Source organism: Cyphomyrmex costatus, unplaced genomic scaffold (assembly GCF_001594065.2).
Source record: "Cyphomyrmex costatus isolate MS0001 unplaced genomic scaffold, Ccosl1.0 scaffold164, whole genome shotgun sequence".
Lineage (NCBI taxonomy): Eukaryota > Metazoa > Arthropoda > Insecta > Hymenoptera > Formicidae > Cyphomyrmex > Cyphomyrmex costatus.
Window position 1 is genome coordinate 18752 of NW_017275653.1, and position 22391 is coordinate 41142.

The 22391-nt window shown below is 34.5% G+C and overlaps 1 protein-coding gene across 1 annotated transcript in view; it reads right to left on the minus strand.

The window, feature by feature from the left end:
* Nucleotides 1-22391, minus strand: part of otp (orthopedia homeobox) — a 38559-nt gene that overhangs the window by 11988 nt on the left and 4180 nt on the right. The window contains exons 2-3 of the mRNA XM_018537103.1: nucleotides 19909-20043; nucleotides 17775-17953 (exon numbers count right to left, since the gene is read on the minus strand). Of these exons, the coding sequence (XP_018392605.1) occupies nucleotides 17775-17953; nucleotides 19909-20043 (314 nt within the window). The remainder of the gene's footprint in view (nucleotides 1-17774; nucleotides 17954-19908; nucleotides 20044-22391) is intronic.

Sequence of the window (22391 nt, forward strand, 5' to 3'; positions counted from 1 at the left end):
AAATAATATTAAAAAAATCAATATAAAAAAGCATTGATTTGAGTATAATATTTTTTTATTATATGTAACAACAAATATTAACATAAGTTTCATTAGTAAAACTTTTATTTAATATACAGAGTATTCCTAAAAAAGGGTCATCGTACATTAAGTGCATACAGAATAATGAAAGGTAAAACAAAAAGTCCTAATGAACATAGGTTTATTTGCAACACTAATGGTCTTAATTCCTGAAATAAATAAAGCTATTTTGTTGCTATTTTGATATTATATAATTTATAATTATATTTATTTGCTACAATAACGATTTCTTAAAAATTGTGATTTTTTTTGGTTATTTGGACAGAAAAGAATTGATATCTTAAAAGAGTAAAAAGACAAAATATAATTTAAAATTACATAGTTGTATTCTTTTACAATCACCAGTTACTACATAAAAGTTGCATTTCAAAATTAAAGTTAATTTAGTTCAACATTTTAATGAATAAAAACGTTCAAATTCATTTTCAGGAAAACTTTGTTCTATTATTTGCATTGTTGTAGCAAATGAGCGATATATATATTCAAATATGTCTTGTTAATGTGCTAATAAACAATATTTCATCGATGAATGATAACCGATATAGATGCTTCATTGTGAGCGAGTAAATCAGAAAAGGGTATTCGAAGAGGAACAACTGGCATGAATTGTAGTTGAACACACCTTTCGATGACTAAGATGCCCTGACTGACGCCTTTTCGTAAGATATAAGCGTTCTGGCGAAGAGCGAACCGGCGGCGCGGCGGGTCAATTAGGAACATTGCTTTTTAAAAATTGATCAATCACTGCTTCGTCGGCGCGGGGGCGCGTGCGCCGTGGCAGCTGTTCCCAGGAAGCACCTGGGATCAGGATGAGGGTGGATACGGACGTTGCTGGTTTCATAAAATCGACATCGACTCTCCTAGTAATCCGGCCGCTCGAGATCGTGGGCGGATTTCGAGTTGTACGAGTTGTATTGCGAAATACGGTTTTGGTAAAAATTCAGACACACATATATTTCAGTGGTGCCACAGGAACATATGACAGCTAAACATTTTTCTTCATTTTTTCATAAAACCTGCATCTCTTCATAAATTTTTAATGTTGAAAATAAACTAAAAACAGTGTTTCTTAGTGTGATTGAGAATAAATTAAAAATAACGCAAATCGTATAAATCAATATACTAAAATCTCTCTCGAATAAATCAAAAAATAAAAGAATGTATAAATTATTTACTTTTCTATTAAAAAGAAAAATTTTCCTCCTATATTAAACTACAACTTTTATTTATTTACATTATTTATGCTAATTTATCAATACAAATTTTAAATGAAATACGTTCCATATATTCTTATTGTTATAAATTCTATTTAATAAAAATATCTTAATATTATAATTCCTGTATTTAGAGAGAATGTGATACGCTTATTTATATTTAGTGCACATTTTCTCTTCGTGCATGATAAAAATCGCCATAAATTTACTCGCCGACATTTTTACACAAGAGGCTTATGCAAAATTTACATGACAGACTATTTACATTTATAATTCGCTGTTCATTAATTTCAGAATCAAGTAATTCCGTTCGTTAAATGATTTATTTTCCATCGTTAAACGCATATTTGTGATGCAATGGTAGTACACAATCGATATTTCAATAACGATAATGCATTATCAAATCGTATAGATTTCTAATAAAATCGCAAAATTTTAAAAGAAAAATATACGAATTTTTATCAATAGTGTAAACGAATTTTTATCATCCTCCCGTTAATAATTTTTTAAGAATTTGTATTTAAGAATTTTTATTTAATATCTAGAATAAAAATAATTATTTCACAACTATATATATGTATAATGAGTTTCATTAAAAAACAGAACTTAAAAATGTTTTATTCATCTCAACTGAGATAGTTTTATCAAATCAAATAATATAATACTTCCCAGAAGTATTTCTACAACTCGACAAAAGATCATAGTAGACGATGAGGATCGCGATTTTCAAGAAGCGACCTTTTCTATTTCTTTTCGTCGATCGCGAATGGCTTAGTTTAACTCCGGAGGAGCCCTCTTCAAGGGGAAGCAAGAAAGGTGGCAAGAAGCGAGCATTGGCCAGGCAAGGGTGGTTGAGGTTAGGGTGAGGTTTAGGGGGTGGGGAAGAGGTGGCGAGACCTCGTAAAGGGGGTTTCAGCAGGCGCTGATATAAATTGAGCTTGCCATCAAGGCAAGCGGCGGGATCTGCCCGAGGCCACAAGATATATAGGAGTAGCTTTCAGCACGCCATTGAAGAATAGTCCGACTCACTTCGCGGAAAAACGCCTCGAATCGCCACGAAACGAGATAACGTTTCTCTTTCGTGATTCCGCTCGGGATGGGAGGAAGCTTTTCGCGATGAAATCTTGATTCACTGTCTCAAATAGTCGATTTGCGGGGTTAATATTTTGCAACGGCACAAGAAGTTAATAGTCCTTAATTCGATAAATCTACACGATCGCATATTAAATATTTAATTAACTAAATATTAAATTATTAACAATAATAAAGGAAAATGTGTTTAAGCGAAAAAGGTTATTTAAAACTAATATTTGTGGGAATTATATAATTAAATTATCAGTGGTATATCAATGTTTTCAATAAGCACGATCGATTGCAATCATTATTACTTTTATAAAAAAGAAGGAAAAAGGAATTTGAAATATCCTAAAAAAGGAAAAAAATAAATAAACATTAAGATCTATTATAAGCTCTTTTATAATATATAAGTTAAGATTATTATTGTTTCCAATCGCTAATAATAATAAATTTTTGTTGTACTTTCCATACACTTAAATGTGTCCATCTCTACAAAATTATTGATGAAAGCATCGATACACTTTATCGAAGCTACTGTATTTTACATTCCTTAGCATTATTTACAGTCGCAAGAAATCTCTTTTTATAATTATTACATGTTTCCAACATGTGAATCAACGAAAGAACGTGCGCTGGATGGACCAGGTGGTGATAAATTTAATGAAAATAAATACTATATAAGTTGTGTTTGCGGGATGTGACCCTGATTGATGACGGTGGTCGGGAGTCGGAGTCTGAGGGTAGCAAGACGCATTACCCGGACCACCTACTGTTTCACGTTGCATTGCGCCATCAGAAGAGAGATTTTCGCTACGCCATTAGTGAATCACCTGACTTTTAACGTCGAATTAAAAATCGGTCACTTTGATATATTATTATGACACATGTCTAAATCATAAATATTGCACATGAATATGTTATTAATCTTGTTATTTATCTCAAATACACTGATTTACAAGAGATTTCTTTTTCTTATCACTTAAATAATAATTGTTATTAAATATTTTTAATTGCTTAAAAAGGTTCTACCATTTACAAATTTTAAGAAATCAACTTTCTAAAACTTTTGGAGTAAACCTCATTCTGAAGAATACAATGTGTCACTCTTAAAGATTGAACATCAAACTACTCTTTTTCAAGACTGACTCAATTTTCACTCTTTGAGATTTCATTACAAGAAATTTAGACAGAAGGACTTTACATTTAAACTACTTCAAATTTAAACAATTCATAACTTTTTTCTTTCCTTTACAGAGTGAGGAATCATTATATTCAAATATTGAAAACCTTATATAAATCTGTGTAACTCTTTTACCTTAAATATTGCCAATAAAATTTATTATCTTAATTAAAATTGAACATAAACAGAGCTTTATATCATTTATTTCATATATTAAACAATATTTTCTCTTATATAAATCTCTTAAAATACATATTCCATACAGTTTTACCTAACAGTCAATGGAATTTTTGGAAAATCATTATTCTTTTTCCAGTATAAAAAAATCCTACAAACATTCACCACTTATAAAAACAAATATTGATTAAAATTTTTTTCTCCGCGTTTATACAAAATCTTTATACAAAAATTTCTAGATATGCAAAATTTATGGAAACAACTGTACTGTTTTACATCTCGTGTATTACTAAGAAAATAACTATCTCATTAGCACGAATATGGGAAATAAATGGCGTAAATTTAATGGAAGATTCGAAAAATTTATCATGACAAAAAGAGAAACGCAAGCAGTTTCCTCTAGAACACATAATCTCATAAAGGGTTTGACGCGAAACACGACGATAAAATGCATACTCGGTGCTCTCACATGCACCTCGGTCATAAACTTGATCCATTTATACTTTATTATTATTTCACGGGTGCAATATCGCCGGCTTACGATACATGTCGTCAAATTAGCTTGAATTGCTCGTGGAACTGGATTTACTCGTTGGGATAAACTTGCTCACAAAAGTCTATACAGCACGAAACCTTTACGAAAAGACTACATATCAATTTATTTTTCGGGGTTGCATCCTTTGCGGGTATCTTCAATCCCTCTCATATCGATGAATGCATTAAATTGTGTACCAAATTGTCCAACTTAATACACTATTTTTGTTTTTAAAATAATAAGCGATACATATTACAATGTGTTTCTAGAAATATCCTCTCATTACTATAAACTTTGCTCGGACTATTTTTATGTGCAATCTAATTTTATCCTTATATTGAGAGAATATTGGAAATTATTTATATATTTCTCTATAATAGTAATATATGCATTCATATAACATATATATAATATTACAAATTATATTACTATTATTATTATTAATATATTAGAATGTTGTATATTTCACTCTCAATATTATGAATTCTTCTATATTAAACTATATAATTATTTAACCCCTCATAAAATAAATTTATTACAATTTAAGTATGCACATCTAATTCTCACAATCAATCCTTTCATTAATCGAGCCAACCTATGGATTTTCACTGCTTCGAAATTATTCAGTGCTGCAGACGTCATAACAAAATGGGCGTTAGATGATGGTCCCTCGGGTCATCGCGGCGACACAATTTATCCATCGAGAACCCTATTGCCCTTCCGCGGGTCTGTTACCTCGCACGTCTACACGGGGATGCTTTTCTCCCCGACCTTGTTACATACGCGCGCATCCGTATGCGTGTAACGCGTTTCGTGCCGTACCCTACACGCGATATTTTTCGGGCAGCGACACGTAAGAGCTAATATCGCGGCCTATGCATATTTATACGGCATTAAAAATCACCCCTCCCTTAAAATGCATAGACCACTGCATAGCAGAGGCGCTGGATCTTCGCAGCGCGACGCAGAAGCGGACCGAAGCGGCGGCGGCGAAGCGAGATTCGCGCACGCGTTTTACGCTTTTTCATCGCTCTTCCAGCAGTTCTATTTCACGCAAGGAAAAGCGAATCGGTTTGTCAATGCGAATTTTACGAACGTCACGCTCATAAATTTCTTAAAAATTTCAGTTCTAACAATAAAGAGCAAAAAAGCACATTCTACATTTTATTTCGATGCAACCGTATTGCTTGAGATATAATACTTTGAGTAAAGAGCTATAAATTTCGTAAAATTTGCGTCAAATTAAAAAATTATGATAATTAATCAATTTATATATATATATATATATATAAATTTATTTTAATACAAATAAAGGAAAGACTTTTATTAAAATTATCTTGTTTAAAATGAACTTTATGTATTTAAAATTTACATACAAATGTTATTAACCCTTCGGTGCCACTTCTGGGCTGCCTGCGGTCCGATTCATGCTTACAACGCTCATGAGCATCATATATTTGTCCTTGTTTAACATTTAATAGACAGCAAGGATGAAATGATTCAAAGAGCATTGTGAGCGTGAATCGCAGCTCTATATACAATGATATAATAAACCAGAGGTTTCTTTTACTTTGTTATAATGCCGTTACTTTTTATTATTAAAGATGTATACATTTGCTTGTTAGTATTAGTTACCATTACATTTCTTAATGTGTGACGTTTCAATTGACAAACAATTGTTACAATATGTTCATTCTTATGAGATGTATTTATGTAACAAAACGGTATAAAATGACAGGGTTAAATATTTATTAATTGCAAGATCCGCTTTGGGCGAACAAGACTCTCTTCCTTTATTTGTGTTACTCGTCGTATATCGGTCCATTTCTCATTGTTCAGATTTATTTTATACCATATATATATAAAACATGATCTGTTTAATCAGTTTCGAGAATTTTTGACGCAATGCGCAATTTACTACAATCCCAATGAAAGAAAGAGAGATTAAAGCCCTAAATACAATGCGAGCGACAAGAACGGCGATGGAATAGTATAAAAATAAGCGATAAACGTCACCTCTCTCTCGCGTTGCCGCGAAAGAAATAAAAATGCCAACCGATCTGATCGTGTATAGACTGTGAAATACTCTTTCATCTGATTCAAGATGAAAATTTGAACGCTGATTGGTAAGCTATAGAGCGATATAGACACGGAATTCCAACTCGTTAGAAATTTATCGCTCTTGTTTCATTTTGTGTTTCTATGTGCATTGATGACATACGCATTTCCGAATGTTGGATTCCTCTTTCTACCGCTATCGTTATTTCTGTCTGCATTGGGCTTAAAGATGATTTGAAAGATGTTAGAAGAACGATACCCGACCGTGCGACAACGTGATGATGATTTAACGCGACGCTCGTTCACGATCGGGAGTGATTCGCGGTATAGTAACTTGACGCACGAATGTTTGATGCGTCGTCGTAAAACACTCGATTGCCACGTACACATGTCCGGCCGTACGCCAAATGCATGTCCGTCCGCAAATGCGAACCGGGCGATAGTTTATCGCCCGGAAATTTTACAGCTCAATATCGCATCTCGATCATATTCTACTTTCGATATCGCACGCGCGATACCGTAACTCCGCGTTAAAGGTATTGATTTTGCAATAAACGTCCTCGGACCTCTGGTGTTTCCTTTGCGCACAGTCGACCGGCGGAATTATCGACTCTTCGCGGGAACGATATTGCTCGAATCGGATATATTTCCCGCGGCGCGTAATTTCTCGTTCATAAAAGCTTATCGACGGTGACAAGCAGCAGAGTGATGTGTGACAAGGACGGTCCATTCTAATAAATAATTAACATTTTCAAAGGAACACTTCCAGTCGCGAGCTGCGTCAACTCCGCGGGGATATTCGGCTCGTTGAAGCTTCTCTCTTTGAGTTACATACAATACGTTTAAACGCAATAAATAGACGAAGACTTTGCATTGACTACGCACGTGATCATAAATTGCTCGTCATTCAGCACACGATTGTATAATAATAAAAATTTAAAAAATTGAAAAATTAATATCCGTCGTAATTATAAGTCATTACAGTCACGAATACGGAAACGTCACTTTTAAGTTGGAAAAAGCCGCGGTAAGTTCTCCGACGCGAGCAACGCGAAACCATTTCCCATTTCTCGGGGCAAGACAATAACGAACTACATTTATCCTCGCTGCAGTCACTTGCTTATCCCAAAGGACGGCCGAATGACATCGCCATTCATCCGGTTCCCGGGGGATACTTTGAAAGCAATACTCTGGCACCCGCTACCGTGGACGAGCTACCATCTCTCTCGTGGCATATGTGACTTCTGGAACTCGCGATATATCGAAGCGAGAAAAGTCACGCGCTTAGCCATTGACTTCTCCAAGAGACAGTCACTGTGATTCATCACTCCCCCGATTCGTCCCTTAATTATAATCTAATCTTATTCGTATGAAATTAATTACAATCTCATTTATGCGTGCAATGAGAAAAGCATTTTTGGTAATTGTGACTGCAATTACATATCCTGATAATGAATAATTACGATTATTAGTAATAACGATGATAATATTAGTCATAACAACTATAGGTATAGCTCTATTAACAAGTATACATATTAGTTTACATAATCAAAAATGACTATAATTACAGTTATTATTACCATAAAAATGGTTTTAATTTTAATTATTATAATTATTAATTATTTTTGAGTCAATAACTATAATTATAATTCATTTCCAATCGTTAATGAACATTTATTGAAAATTATACATATAATTATTATTAATATTATTACTAATATTATGGCAGTAATAACCAATTACAGAAACATAATTATAATCGCAAATATAAAAAATTTTTCACAATGTCTACGTATGTTATTGTATTTTCTGGTGTTTATTTAAATCTCGTAGAAATTTCCTGAGAATTTCCGGATTTTCGAAAGCATTTTTATTCAAGATTCTAGATAAAATTATAAAGAATTTCTTAATGCCACTTTAAGATAAAATGAAAGCAAGACAATCAAACTATATACTGAAAATTAGAAGAAAACTAGAAGAAAATTAAAAGAAAATGTTCCATATTTTCATGGCATATCGAGGAATCGCAAAAATATTTATATTTCACCAAATATCCATTTTTTTTTTATATAAATAAAACATTATCGAAAAAATGTTTCGAGAGATGCCATTTTCACATTAATGATTTTACATCGCGATTCCGGAACTCAAACAATCGAAAGAAGTTTGTCGGATCGGCGCGGCGGTAACACGGCTGCGATAATCCACGAAACGATCGCGCGCGAGACACCACAACCGGGTAGTTGTCCTTTTTTCCGGTCCCGAAAGTTCGCGCTCATCGACGAAAGGTCGTGCCCCATAAAATTTCCGGCAGTGCCAATCGAAAGGACCCTTCAGCCTAGAAACGAGCAGTTACCTGAGGCAGTTAAGTTAAATGCCTGTTAGCAGACGTTAACTGCCCGGCGCTATGGGTTCTATTCCGTGGACGATTGCAATTTTAATCGCCTCTTCATTATGATTAAATTTAAATCGACCGTGTGCAGTCTAATAAAGCTCGTTCTACCCAACGCCGCTCTCTCGAAACAGAAAATGTCTCCTGGGCGGATTAAAATACGCGTAATTAAAACCGTAAAGTGCCGATACACCACCCGAAATAAACTGTCAGCTTAGTAATAAACGTCCAGCTGAAAAAAGCTTTTCGTCTCAAACTCTCTTTTCTTTACTCTCTCTCTCTCTCTCTCTCTCTCTCTCTCATCGTGGTCTCTCAAATGATTGGACTTTATTTGAAGCATCGAGCGCAGCGAATTAATATTCGGGATATGATTGACGGTAAGGAATAACGCCGCGCGCGCGTTCTAAAATCGTGCACATCGCATGAAAAAAAGCCGTTGACCCCGTGCGTCAATCGTGAATTCCCACCGCGAAAGCGACCTGCGACAGTCCCGCATTATTTCACGTTTTAACATCGCGCGAAATAATGCATAAGCATGAAACGACGCTTTCATTGAGAAATGATATTCTAAATATTGTATCATCGCGAGGGTGAGAAGAGGGATCTGCAAAGCAAACACACGCTTTTCGTTGATTTCTAACAATGTCTTAATATTTCTAATCTACAGCGAGGATTTATCACGGGAAACTGATAATAATTTTATTAAAAACTATTAGAAGAACGTAATTATGAAAAGAAACTTCTGAATCTGATAGTATCATGTATTCAGAAGTTTCTATGAATTCAACCTTGGAAAGCCATAAGATCTGAAAAATCATTATAGTTAATACTTAATAGTCACATTGTAGTGTCTGTCTTCATTTAAACAAATTTTCCCACTTTGTAAACCGTTTTCAATATAGATTAATGTTAATCTCTGTTTACTTTCTCTTCATCTTTTTCTAAATTCTTATATGACTGTAAGAAGGTAAAGAATAAGTTGAACCGAGATTAAAGTTAATCACACTACATTAGTAGAAACGGACATTAATCATTTCAAGTGTGTTTTATATTAAATTTACACTGTTAAATTCATAATGTCAAATTATGTCAAATTATATCCAATGAGTTATTTTTATCGTTTCTACAGATCGCCACTGCTCCTACTCAATATACGTCACTAATTTAACTGAAAAAGCAGAGTTAAACAATTTAATTTAAGAAAATGTATCAAATTTAATTCAAATTTAGTTTATTATTTACTATGTGCATAAGTTAATATAAACGTTATTTATATTTTGAAACTAACTACGAAAATAGCTTGATTTACATTTTGACATGCATGGAAGTTAAAAATAACAAAATGTTATTTAACTCAAGGGATTAGATTACCATTGCTCCTTTGATATCTAACAATACATTAACCCTTCATTGTCATTACGGGTCAAAATGACCATTAGTCTGAATTTCAGGCTGTGTAACTTTATGTCATACCTCGTAATCGAGTTTTATGCGATATCAATTAGAAGTTTGAAATCTCCTCTGTTAGGTGACAACACTATTTAAAAACATGTCAATACGTGTGTGGCAGCTGTTTAAGAGAAAATAATATCTTCTCTTCACACATGTCGAAAAAATATATTTTTTTAAACGCGTACTAGTACATATTTTTATCTGAAAATACTACATTTCAGGAGTTACTACGCTAAAATTTTAACTAAAAAAGTTAAAAATAAAAAAGTTTTGTTTTTCTATGACATAGTTGATTTTTTTTACATGTACGTCTTCAAGAATTGTTTTAACATATTATTAACATTATTTGGGGGCTCTCTCTCTCTCTCTCTCTCTCTCTCTCTCTCTCTCTCTCTCTCTCTCTCTCTCTCTAACGTTATTATTAATAAAAGACATTTTATAAAATTATTATTAATAAAAGACATTTTATAAAATATGTATGTGTTCTAAATATATTCTGTACTTTTTTTATTCGTATCAGACGGATAGTTTTAGAAAGGCAGCATTAATTGGCCAATTTGATTACCAGTGTACTAACAATAACTGTGAAACTTTACAAAAGTGTAAATAGCATCGAGGATGTAAAATAAACAATCGTTTGCAATATTAAATCGAGGATAACTAAAGATAAAAAAAATTACGAGAACAAAATGGATCCGCATTACCATCTTTTTCTTTACACATTGCGAGAATATCGTCTTGCCTGTATTTTCGTGGCGAAGAAAAATTATTAATCGCACGGAGCTTTAACAAGTTACTTTTCGCACTTATGGAAAACAGTCGTCGCGCCACGTCAAATGCCACACAGCCACATGACTATTTCGATGCAGTCGGAGAGGGAAGTTGGTTGCGCTTAGCGACACAGCTCCATAAACCGGGTAACGCACCGGGCAGGTATGAGAGTACGTGAATTACCCCTTTTTTATTTGAAAATGATAAAACTCGGTCTAATGTAAAATTCATTATGTCCATTACGACTAATTAAGCGGAGCGAACTGCACTCACCAAAAATCCGCTGCATTTTTTAGCGATAAAGTCGGCGGCTCTTAATTATTTTATTTCGGACAAACGCGCGAGCCCCCGGTAATTCGTTATATTCTATACACAAATACGTTAAATCTCGCGGCGCTATCGCGGGAATGTGCGTATCGCCGATACGCGTCTTAGGACAATACGTATCGTCGCGCTAACGAGTTCGCAACGCAACAATAATTGCATTAAGACGTTAATTAAATGTTACACATAATTTCAAATAGCTGCATAATGCCACTTCGAAGTAATTGTTGTTTGTACAGCAGTTCTCACGATGCGTTACCCATGCAATTTAATAGTTGTTCATTAACGGGAATTAGAGATGGAGCAGCAATTACGCCTCTCTTCGTGCGATAATAAATTACAAATCGATGAACCGTAATATTTCATTACGCCAGCCCAAGTATTTTGTTGCTAATCAGAGATGCTTCCCATTGTTCCGCCGCATTGTGCTCGATCGGAAAAATGTGACTGATTAATCTCTCCGTGCGACCGTTCGCTCTACCGGCGGTGTGTGTGTGTACACGCGCGTGCACGCGTGTACGTATATGTTGCGTATGCGTGCCGATTGCATTCGAAATGTCTCTATCGCGTGCGTTATCGATCGAATTTGGAGTGCAACGAGTTATAACGACAAATAGTTTTCTTTTCGCTTGAAAATTAATATAAACGCATTCTGTGCAATAACATTGTGAAATATGCTTCAATTTTTCTTAATAATAAAGCGAACATCATCTAATATTTAAATGTTTTAAAATGCAAAAATGTATAAAATTTTTATATCTATAACTATAAACACACATTTCGCTTTGTTATACTATAAACTTAGGTCAATAAGAATAAATGTAATTTAAAATATTCAATATTAAAAATATATTAACAATACTTAGGCTCGAAAGATTAATATTTGACAAAATTGTTAGAACAAAATTTACAAAAAGCAGACGTGTAAATGATGATTGGTTAAGCATCAATGAGAGAGCGAAGCAACTCTTGTGTAACTATCGCAGTTTATTATTAGAGGAAGGGAAGAACTGTCACGTTATTATATGCAACGCATTCATAGCGAGCAATTTTCTACCCATTAATGCAACGATTATACAACAGAGCTGTTTACGCTTGCTGTATCAATGATGCGGAGTGTCATAATTTATGTTGCATTACAATGCAGAGTGGATTGTAAAAACGGACGGAATCCGTTCGTGGATGAGAATTTCTTCCGATTTGGATCACTCGATATTTAATGTCTCGCAAACCATATTTAACACATAACGATCTCTCACAAAAGTCAGCACTAATTACAGACACACCTAAAAAATAGTCCGAAATTTTTTAATCCGTGAGCAATTTGCAATTTGACACACGTGTGCATACACCGAGAAAAAAATAGTTGCAATTATCATAATTTAACTATAATTTATAGTCATATTTTCGATGTCAATTATTATTTATATTTAATTATTATTACTAACATTACAGCAGTAATAATTATAAAAATGGAGCTCTCAATCATATTTTACTACGCAATTAATCGTGGTAACAATACCGAATATCTTTCTCTCAGAATACTTTCGGAATTTCTAAACATAATCAGACTCATATAATACCTAATTAAAGGGAAACGCATAGTTACTTAGGTACATCCCAGAGCGCGAGACGAGGTGGCCGCGTGCTGCAGTAAGAGGATGATGCTGCGCGTCACCGGATTTTTTCCTATTCAAGTTCATTACTGCGGAATAATCGGTGGTGATATATGTAATCGGCGGGCAGAGCGGAGGTAACAGAGGAAAGGGAAAATAAAAAAAAAAAGGGAATGCTCGGCCGTCCTTAAAACATGCGATGGATCCGCCATGGCAAGTCAAGAAACCTTTGATAGCAACGCTCGATAGTATAGCGATGCTGAGCGCCGGCGCCTTTCTCTCGCAGCCCCATTGGTGCCGAAGGCCCTCTCCACACGAGTGCCCGCCGCCGGGTTTCCTTGGAAACGCTTCGTTCACGCTGATGTCTACCCTCGCCCACAGAAAACCTCTTTCAATTAGGCAGCCTGCCGCCCGACAGACCCACGAATCCCGGTCCGTTTTCTCTCCCGTTCCTTTTACTTTCTCTCTTCCTTTTACCTTCTTTTTCATCTTTTTTTTTTTTTAATTTCCTCTCGCCTGACGTTTCCCGCTTCGCCGAAACGGACACGCGCCGCTATAGACTCCGAGGTGAAGAAGTCACCGAGTACCCCGAGTGACTTTGAAACCACTAATTCGTTAAACAATCGGAAAATGCGCGCCGAGGTCAATATGTCACACGAGAACTGCACGGAAAGAACGATTTTTCTAAAATTCCATTTCTGAAAAATCGTTCTGAATACAAATCTAAAACTAATCTTGTTGGATCTTCTCAATAGTTGCGTATAGTGATGCTCAAATATAACTGACTGGGTGTCTAATTATTACATTTTGATGGTCCAACAATATCATTTTCTAATCTACCTACCTACCTAAATTTTCAGCTACTACTAACAAAACCTTTCCACGTGACATGACAAAATTAACGAGTCGAGAGGCAGACGTTGCAATAGTAGGAGAAAATATCGACTTCTTAAAAATATATATTATGAAATGAGTATTTACGGGATATCGAAAAAACGATATCGAAATAAAATTAGCGTGAAACAAAAATTGATAAGCGACGCAAATTTAAAGTCCACGAACCGCTTCAAATTTTAAAATATCTTAACTGACTGCAGAAGCTTTTTTTTTCTTACGTAACTGAGATTATCTCGAGCATAAAATAGCTATAAGGTATCCTTAATCGACGATATCTAGATATAAACTGTTCCCGTCGTGCAGACAGACAAATTTTATTACACAGCGCGAACAAGTACGGGGATACGCGTCATATCCGGCCAATCGCATGTGCGAATTTATATACGCGCACGCGAGAGGGAGCGTGGCTGCTTGGTATGCGGCACAACGCCCGGCTTGACTGACGCCTCCAACTTGCGAATAAAATTTTCATGAATTTCTATTAACTCCGTTTTTCTAGACGTGCCCCGGAGACTTAAAAAAGTTTTCTGTCAGCTGATAGCCCGCGGGGAGGTCAAAATCGCCCTCTCGCGCTGGTCAAGTCCGATTGAAAGGATAATTTTTCGGCTGCCCTGCGTAGCTTTTAAATTAACAATTATTATCAAAATGTAAAGATTAAGAGTATAATTAAAAAATTGATATTAAAATGTTATCCTCGTTTTAAAATTAGTTAGATGTAATGCAAAACAATTTCCTTTCAACCCTCTAACCGAGCAAAATGATATCAATACCGATTGCAAGTATAATATGAATCGGGGAACTTTAATTTATAATTAATTCTATTAATTTTCATCATTTAGTAAACCGCTCTTTATTGTTCCAAATCTTATTATTGTGTAAAACTTTTTATTTTAATGCAAATAATGCTTCCTTGCTTTCAAAAGCAAACAAAAAAATTGTTCAGGAAAGGATAAGTATTTTTAAACTTGACAGAAAATTAATGGCGAAACAATAATATCAGCAAAAGAATATATTCCTATATAATATTGACCAAATGTCATTCTTGTCATTTTCATTTCATAACTTTTTAAAAGACGTCTTTTTAAAGTTGTGACAATTTTGATAGTTTTTTTTAACTTTTTGGAGTTATGATTACGATTTTGACGATTTTTAAAATAAAATAGGGTAATATTTGCTAAACTCATTCATGATAATAACTTGAAAACCACGGTTGTTTTAGTGTATTTCTTGAAATAAAGGAACAATATCGTATGCTAACCTTTCTTTCGAATCTTTAATCAAATACGCGTTAACAGCAATCAAACGAAGAGGTCGATAAACTCTTAGATAAATAAGACAGGGAAATTCGAGCCCCTTTGTTTCATAAATTCTGAGATTTCCGTCAGTTTCGTATTTAGATAAACCGCGGAAATCACGAGTGTATTCTTGCTGTCAAAAACACATTATGCTCGTTAAATTATAATGCGGAAGATGCCTCGATATACTGTGTCTTTTTTAATTTGATCCGACATTTATTGTTGACGCGTCTATTTTTAATTATGGTCGTTAATATATGTGCTATTTTTGATTCGTTACACCTCTGCATATTAAGATAGTTCAACAAACAAATTCTCTCTTAAATCATTTTTCTAAAAATTTTATTCCTATCTTAAAATAAAACTTTTGCCTGAATTGCATGTCAAACAGTAATGATTTTAAACTGTAGTTATTGTAATTGATAATGAATCTATATATACATGTACATGAGAAGAACAATTTTGCTGAAAATCTACAATTTTGTCGAATGTAGATTAAAAAATAGTTTTGTTGAATCATCAAAATAATTATATAAAAAACTAAAAAATAATAATATCGCAAGAATTTTGATATTTTAGCAATTAGTTTGAATTTCCAATAAAAACTATTTTTAGATCTGATTCAACAAAATTTTAAATCTTTCAGCAAATCTTTCTTTTCGTATAAAGTGACTCAAGGGAAGATGTCACATGGGGAAAGAAGCACAGTTTACAATTTTTTTTTCATAGAACGCGCGTTGAACATTCTGACTGTACACAAGCATGTGACAAACAGTTGCGTAATAATCGATGGAAACGAAAATATTCGTGCTTTAACATGAAAAAATTTGACAAAATACAAAAGGTAGATCATGAGAAATATAGTCTTTATCATATTTAATATGCTAATAGCTAATGTCTGTGCTTCGATACTGTAAAACTTACTGTAAAACCGAGAAAATGAAGTACAATTTTGATCAGTATTTCTTAGTAGTCAAATAACTATGTACGTTATATAATTTGTAATAGTTTTATATGCATAAAAGTTACAATGGCATCTTCTTGTTATACTTGAGGAAAGGTAACAATAAGTACAGAAGTACAATAAATACAGCATGAATAATTAATACCAACATTAAAACACTTTTATGAATTAAAATTTTAAATGCTGTATATAGTTCAAGTTAATGAAATGCTGTTTAAATGAAAACAAGTACTTATGTCAAACTTACTTCCTAAATTACTCTCTTTTATATTTCCTCAATTTATGTTTTATCATACCTTTATGTGCTTTTATAATTTAAAACTCTTGATTGTATACTGTAGATAAATAAAACATGCAAGTTTATTGCGTCATATTATTTAATTGTGGCATCTTTTCCATACGTATGAGGAAATGTCACTTTTCCAGAGTATACCATATCAATTTTCTCTAATAATACAGAATGTCAAAAATTCAGTTCATTATCAATTTGCATAAATAAAAAGAGATCTCTAGAATATAAATAGTATTTTCTCGTAACTGAATTCAATTGACATTAAATTATTCTAAAATAAAGGCTTAAATGTGGCGTCTTTCGCTAAGTCACTTTACGTCTTTTATGTCTTTACATTAGAAAGATTTTAACAAATTGATACGTAAGAGGAGATAAGCTTTTGAAGGAACTGTAGTTGAAATTTCTGGATCTTTGATCCCGACATTCCTGATGCTAAGGACAGGACTTGCGAGCTTCCGCAAAGTTTCGCGGTCGCCTCGCAACCAAGTAGAACCCACCAAAATTCGGAACCCCGCAGGGCGAGGGCTTAGCTGCTGCTCCAAGTTTCACTTTAATCCAAAAAGCCGCGGTAGGCCGGCACAATTGATTCTGCCGGTGTTCCGGTACTATCTGAGTATACGTTTCTGAGGATAACCGCGAGGTCACCGTATGGCAATTTATGATGCCTTGAACGCCTTAACGTTGCTCAAATATTATACGTCCGTGTCACCGAATGTTTACAGTCGGGAGATTTTATCTTTTTGTATTTATAAATTTTTTTTACAAAATTATGTGCCTTTACGGTCTTTCATTACTGTGTCCGGCGTATTATTATTTTGCTCATGCAAAAATTCATATTTTATGTGATGATATATGTATAACAATAATAAATCACCACAATAATTGAACACTTACACAAATGAATCGGTCATTGTACAAAGCGCATATATGTTACAAGAAATTAAATCTAATTTTTTGGGGAAAGGATAATTAATAATACAATTAATAACCAAAAATATATATATATAAAGGGCATGTATAAGAGTCAAGTGTGGAAATTGATGTACAAAAACAGATCAGAAATTTAATGCGATAAGGTTTCAATTACGATTTTCAAATCAGTTACATGTTTTGACTATATTTTCAAGTCATCTTCGAATCTCAGAAACGCATATTGAGCGAGATTCCGTGAACATATTTTTGCAACATCAAAGATAATGAATTTCTCCGACGAGTCGAATCGTAAAAGAAAATTGAATCAATGTCCTCTATTTGTGCAACGGCCGATTCAAATAAGCGTCGATACGTAGTTTGTTGATTTGTAACTATTTTAATGTGCATATAATAGAAGACCGCGCAAGTAATGTGAAGTCTTGACGTAATGGTGAAGTCACGCGATAAGTTCTCTAGCGCACGTTGAAATTAATCATTTCGTGCCATCGGCAGTGTGTACATTTGGACCACACCTACCTGAACGCGACTTTCCGTGAGGCCGATCCTTAGTGCTATTTCCTCCCTCAGGAAAATGTCCGGGTAGTGAGTTTTGCCAAAACACCTTTCGAGCTCGTTGAGTTGGGCCGGTGTGAAACGCGTCCGATGTCGCTTTTGCTTCGCAGGTTTGTCATCTTGCCCGATTCCCGCCGCGCTACCTAAAATTCAGAGCACCACGGTGAAATTCTGTAAAATATTGAATTTTCTCCGCTCACTTTTACTTCTACAAATTGTCAATCGACGAGATACAGCCTTGGCTGTAAGCACTCTAAAATTATTCCCTCAAAAGGGTATTAAATAATATAAAAATCAAAGAAGAATAAAATATCTTTGAATTGCTGTAGAAATAAATTATATTTCAATAAAACAGTTTTTAAATTTATTTTTTGTTACGTATAAAACATTTACGTCACACTTTCGGGATATTTCATTAGATACTTATGGCCAAGGCTATACTTAAAAGATAAAACCAGATTTTCTCTGCTCCTGTATCTTTTACATTTAAAGAAAACGAAAATTAAATGTACGCTCTCTCTCTCTCTCTCTCTCTCTCTCTCTCTCTCTCTCTCTCTCCACTCTATTTATTTAGAATTAATCAAAAAGTGTAAAGTCGATCAGAGCAAGTATCAATAAAGTACTTATAGATCACGTTCTAATAATAATATCGAAATATTTATTTAATGGTTATCAATTTTGTGTTGATAATTTTGTGATTTCAGTAATTGTTAATAAATATCTTAGATTAATACTTATATTCAACCTCTAATTGTAAAATGTTTCACATTTTCTGTTGATTAAATCTAACATATGCTGCACATCGATCAATAGCTAAATTTTAAACACATTGTATTTAATGCACATTTTAATTAACATTTTCGTTTCTAAGTTTCATTAATATGACTTCAATGTTAACGTGACGTGTGAAAGTGACATGATTAATTTAACATCAAATCCAGAGTAATAATTTCGAAGATTTATATTTTAAGATATTGTTCTATACTTAACTATTACTATTTAAACAAATATTCATGACTGATATTTATTATAAATTTAGTTCATTTTTTCAGTGTGTAGTTTATTGCTAAATAAGATTTTTTTAATCTATATATTTGTGTGGTTGTACTTTGGCCTTAAATAGAATCATTAATAAATTTAACTTGTCTTAAGCTGCATTAAGTTTAAGTTATAAGGACACTTTTATCGCGATTTATCGTGATGATTATAAACTATGAACTAATAAATGACGGTTAAGTAAATATTGCACTTTTTCAATCCATTTAAATATTTCTTCCAAATGATATAAAAATATGCTATTGCACTCAGCAAAATAATTTCGCCTTCTAACTCATAATGAAAACATCGCGCAATCCGTTCTGGGAATATATCATACGCTTATTGCAGCTACTCATGTAGTATTCGTGGAAAATCGATGCGATTCATCTTTCCATTTACTATTATCATCCAGCTCGTTAAATGAACAGATGAAATCTGTCAATCGTTCACAATCGCGAATCATTCACGATTTCGACACAATTTTGAAACATAAATAAAAGACGCACCTATATAAAATAAGACAACTGAATTCTAGGTACTAAATTCCTCTTATTTATTCACTCTCTTTTAGCCTCGTGAAACAATTCATCGAAATTGTGAGATGAAAAGATAAGGATGTATTAAGTGTATTAGTCTTCCTCTGCAAAAAGAGTGACTGGAATTACAAATTCAAATCCACCATATAAAAATGAATATTGTATACATAAATATGAAACAGTTTAACGGCAATGTTTATATTTAACAATACAACTTTACAGTGTGAATGAAAATTGTCTCATTTTATCTTAATTATTTTCGAAAACGCGTCTACTTTACAATGAAATAACTTTTTATCGAGATTCTAAATTGCCGCCAAACTCTACGAGTATTGCTTTCAAACACACAATATAGACAAATCTGTAACTTTATAGTCATAATTTTATTTGGTGAAAAAAAAATACGTAATACATCCTTATTATTCTTGAGCTCGTGATCAATCGTTTTCCGTGTCTCTTGAATGCTCCTTGACTGAAGGAGACGAAACGTTTTACAGCGAACACAGGACGGCGAGTTTACGTACCTGCGCCGGGCATAGTCATGATCAGTTCCTGATGAAGCGTGAGGCCACCACCAGCGGACAGACCGGAGCCCAGATTCACACCCAGCACGCCGTGCTCCTTCTCGTACCGCTTCAGATCTTGTGCATCCTTCGCTCCTACGTGCCACAGCGTTCGGCGACGAGATGGGTGTAAGGTGGCAGAGAAAAAAAGAAGACACGCCGCTTCAGTTTTCTCCCGTCTTTTTTCTTTTTGCCGGGCTTCCTCGTGCTCCGCACATGCCTCTCGCTCGCCCGCCCCACGCGCCCGCTCTACGTAGTTTAAATTTGTATAGGAGCAGAAGCTGGCCGAGGGGTGTACGGATCACTTAGCGAGGAGGTGCGAGAATCGTCACCGCGTATACTCCGGGACTTCTAAGCGCGCAAACACACGTCTCAATACTCAATACGCACTCGCGTCCGCAAGTAGATGTTACACGCGTAAACGTACCTACACACGTACACCTCGTGCGTATAGGAGCGTATGTGGCACGCCCGGCGTGTACACGTCATACGTGAACGCATCGTTGTATCGCGGAGGGTGTCCATTTCAGATCAGTACACCCACACTACTCCGCGTCTCAGATCGCAGGTATCGCACGTCGTTGTGCATTGTCAAAGATGCTTACGTAATGAGGTAAACTAGTTTAGTCAAGTACGATCGCGACTTCTGCGCCGACCAGCCAAGGAGGAAAAGACCACTCGTTAAAAATTTCCACCCACGGAGAACGACAAATGCGCGGTGGGACAAATGTGATGGAATAAATGCGATGCTATGCGCGAAAAATACATTTTGAAACGTTGAAACAACACACAACTCGTACAAAACGGTTATTATTAGTTTTGACATTTATATTGACATCTGTATGCGCGATAAATTTTTCGTAAATTAGACGCGAAGGTTTGTTTTTATTGACAGAACGATCTTGAAGTCCTATATCTTTTCCAAATGTCGGCGTAACGTTTAAATTTTTGAAAAGTAATAAACAGCGTGTTGAGTATTGTTGACTGCATGAGAGAAAGAAATTTCCTGAAAAACCTTTTCGTTACCGACTACATTCTACACCAATTCGTTATTTGATAATTTGATTTAAATATGCATACTTTCAATAATAAAATAAATGCAGAATAGAATATGTAAAATATTTTATTAGTTTCGCTTGTGTGATCATATGGATATAAAATTATATAGAGATACCCCAAGAATAAATATTGAATTACCAGGCCATCATGTAGTAAAACTTAACTGAATGAATATATCTTTATATGAATGAATTTTACGACAAGTCGTTTTACGACAGATCTTTTTATTCGCATTATAGAAATTAATGATTTTATTTTATTATATATAATTTGATGGCCTCCCCAAGTTCTTACGAGCCTCCTTATTTCATAAGAATTCGAATTCTTATATGTATGAATCTTTTTTTTATCTTTCCTCTCCTTATATAACAATAATAAACTCTGTTGTACAAAAATCGCGCGTAACATCCTAACGTAAATCACAAAGTGTATCTCATATAATAATACATCTCCAAAAAGAAAAAAATCTCCTTTAAAATTTATGTTGTGTGTAATTAACCGTATTACTATGAGATAATTTTCCTCTAGTTAAAGATTATTTAATCCCGCATTAATTGACCGGATTATCGAAGATAATAATTAAATTAAAACGCTAATCACCAAAGGACCGCGTAGGATGCAGCTAAGAATTCGATCTACACGTGTATTTTTTCGCTCATAGAGTATCGCGGTATAATTCAGGATACGTGAAGCGACTGTAAAAAAAAAAAAACGGAATTTTTATACCGCTCGACCGCGCGTTTATCGACATTTGAAAACTTCGTGATTGACAGCCACCCGCTTGAAACGTCTGAATAATAAAGTCATAAATCACATTACTATTCGGAAATGTCGTGACAGACGTATTTATTCGCGTGTCACGCTCGCGAGTTATGCCCGCCTTGTCTCCACGGATGGCCGATGCACCAAATGCAATTAACGTATATCATAAAAAATTTTAACGGACACACTTTAAGTGTGGCGAGATGCGCGCAACGTTCCCGAGGGCCAAATCTCATATTTTTTGATAAATTGAAGGGCGGTAATTGAAGACGCGTATCGACGTAGTCTGCGAATCGGCCGGCCGTTAGTAAGTATATGTTTGATCTTATTTGACGGAAGAGACAGATATAAAGTGCAATTTATGAGAAATAAGTTCGACGTCGCGTCGGTGCGACGTTCATCACGTTCGCGTAAACTCACGCGTATAATTATTACGATATATGCGATGATTACGATCGTTTGCACGAAATCTTATCGAAAATGAATAATTTCGAAAGGAAAATCTTTTAGCCGCGCGTATGAATTGTCGTGGCAATTCAGTTCATTCGATAATCGCAGTAACGGTAAGTTAAAATTGAACGAGAAACAAGCGTGCAAATCGCATGGTGACAGAGTAAATATGA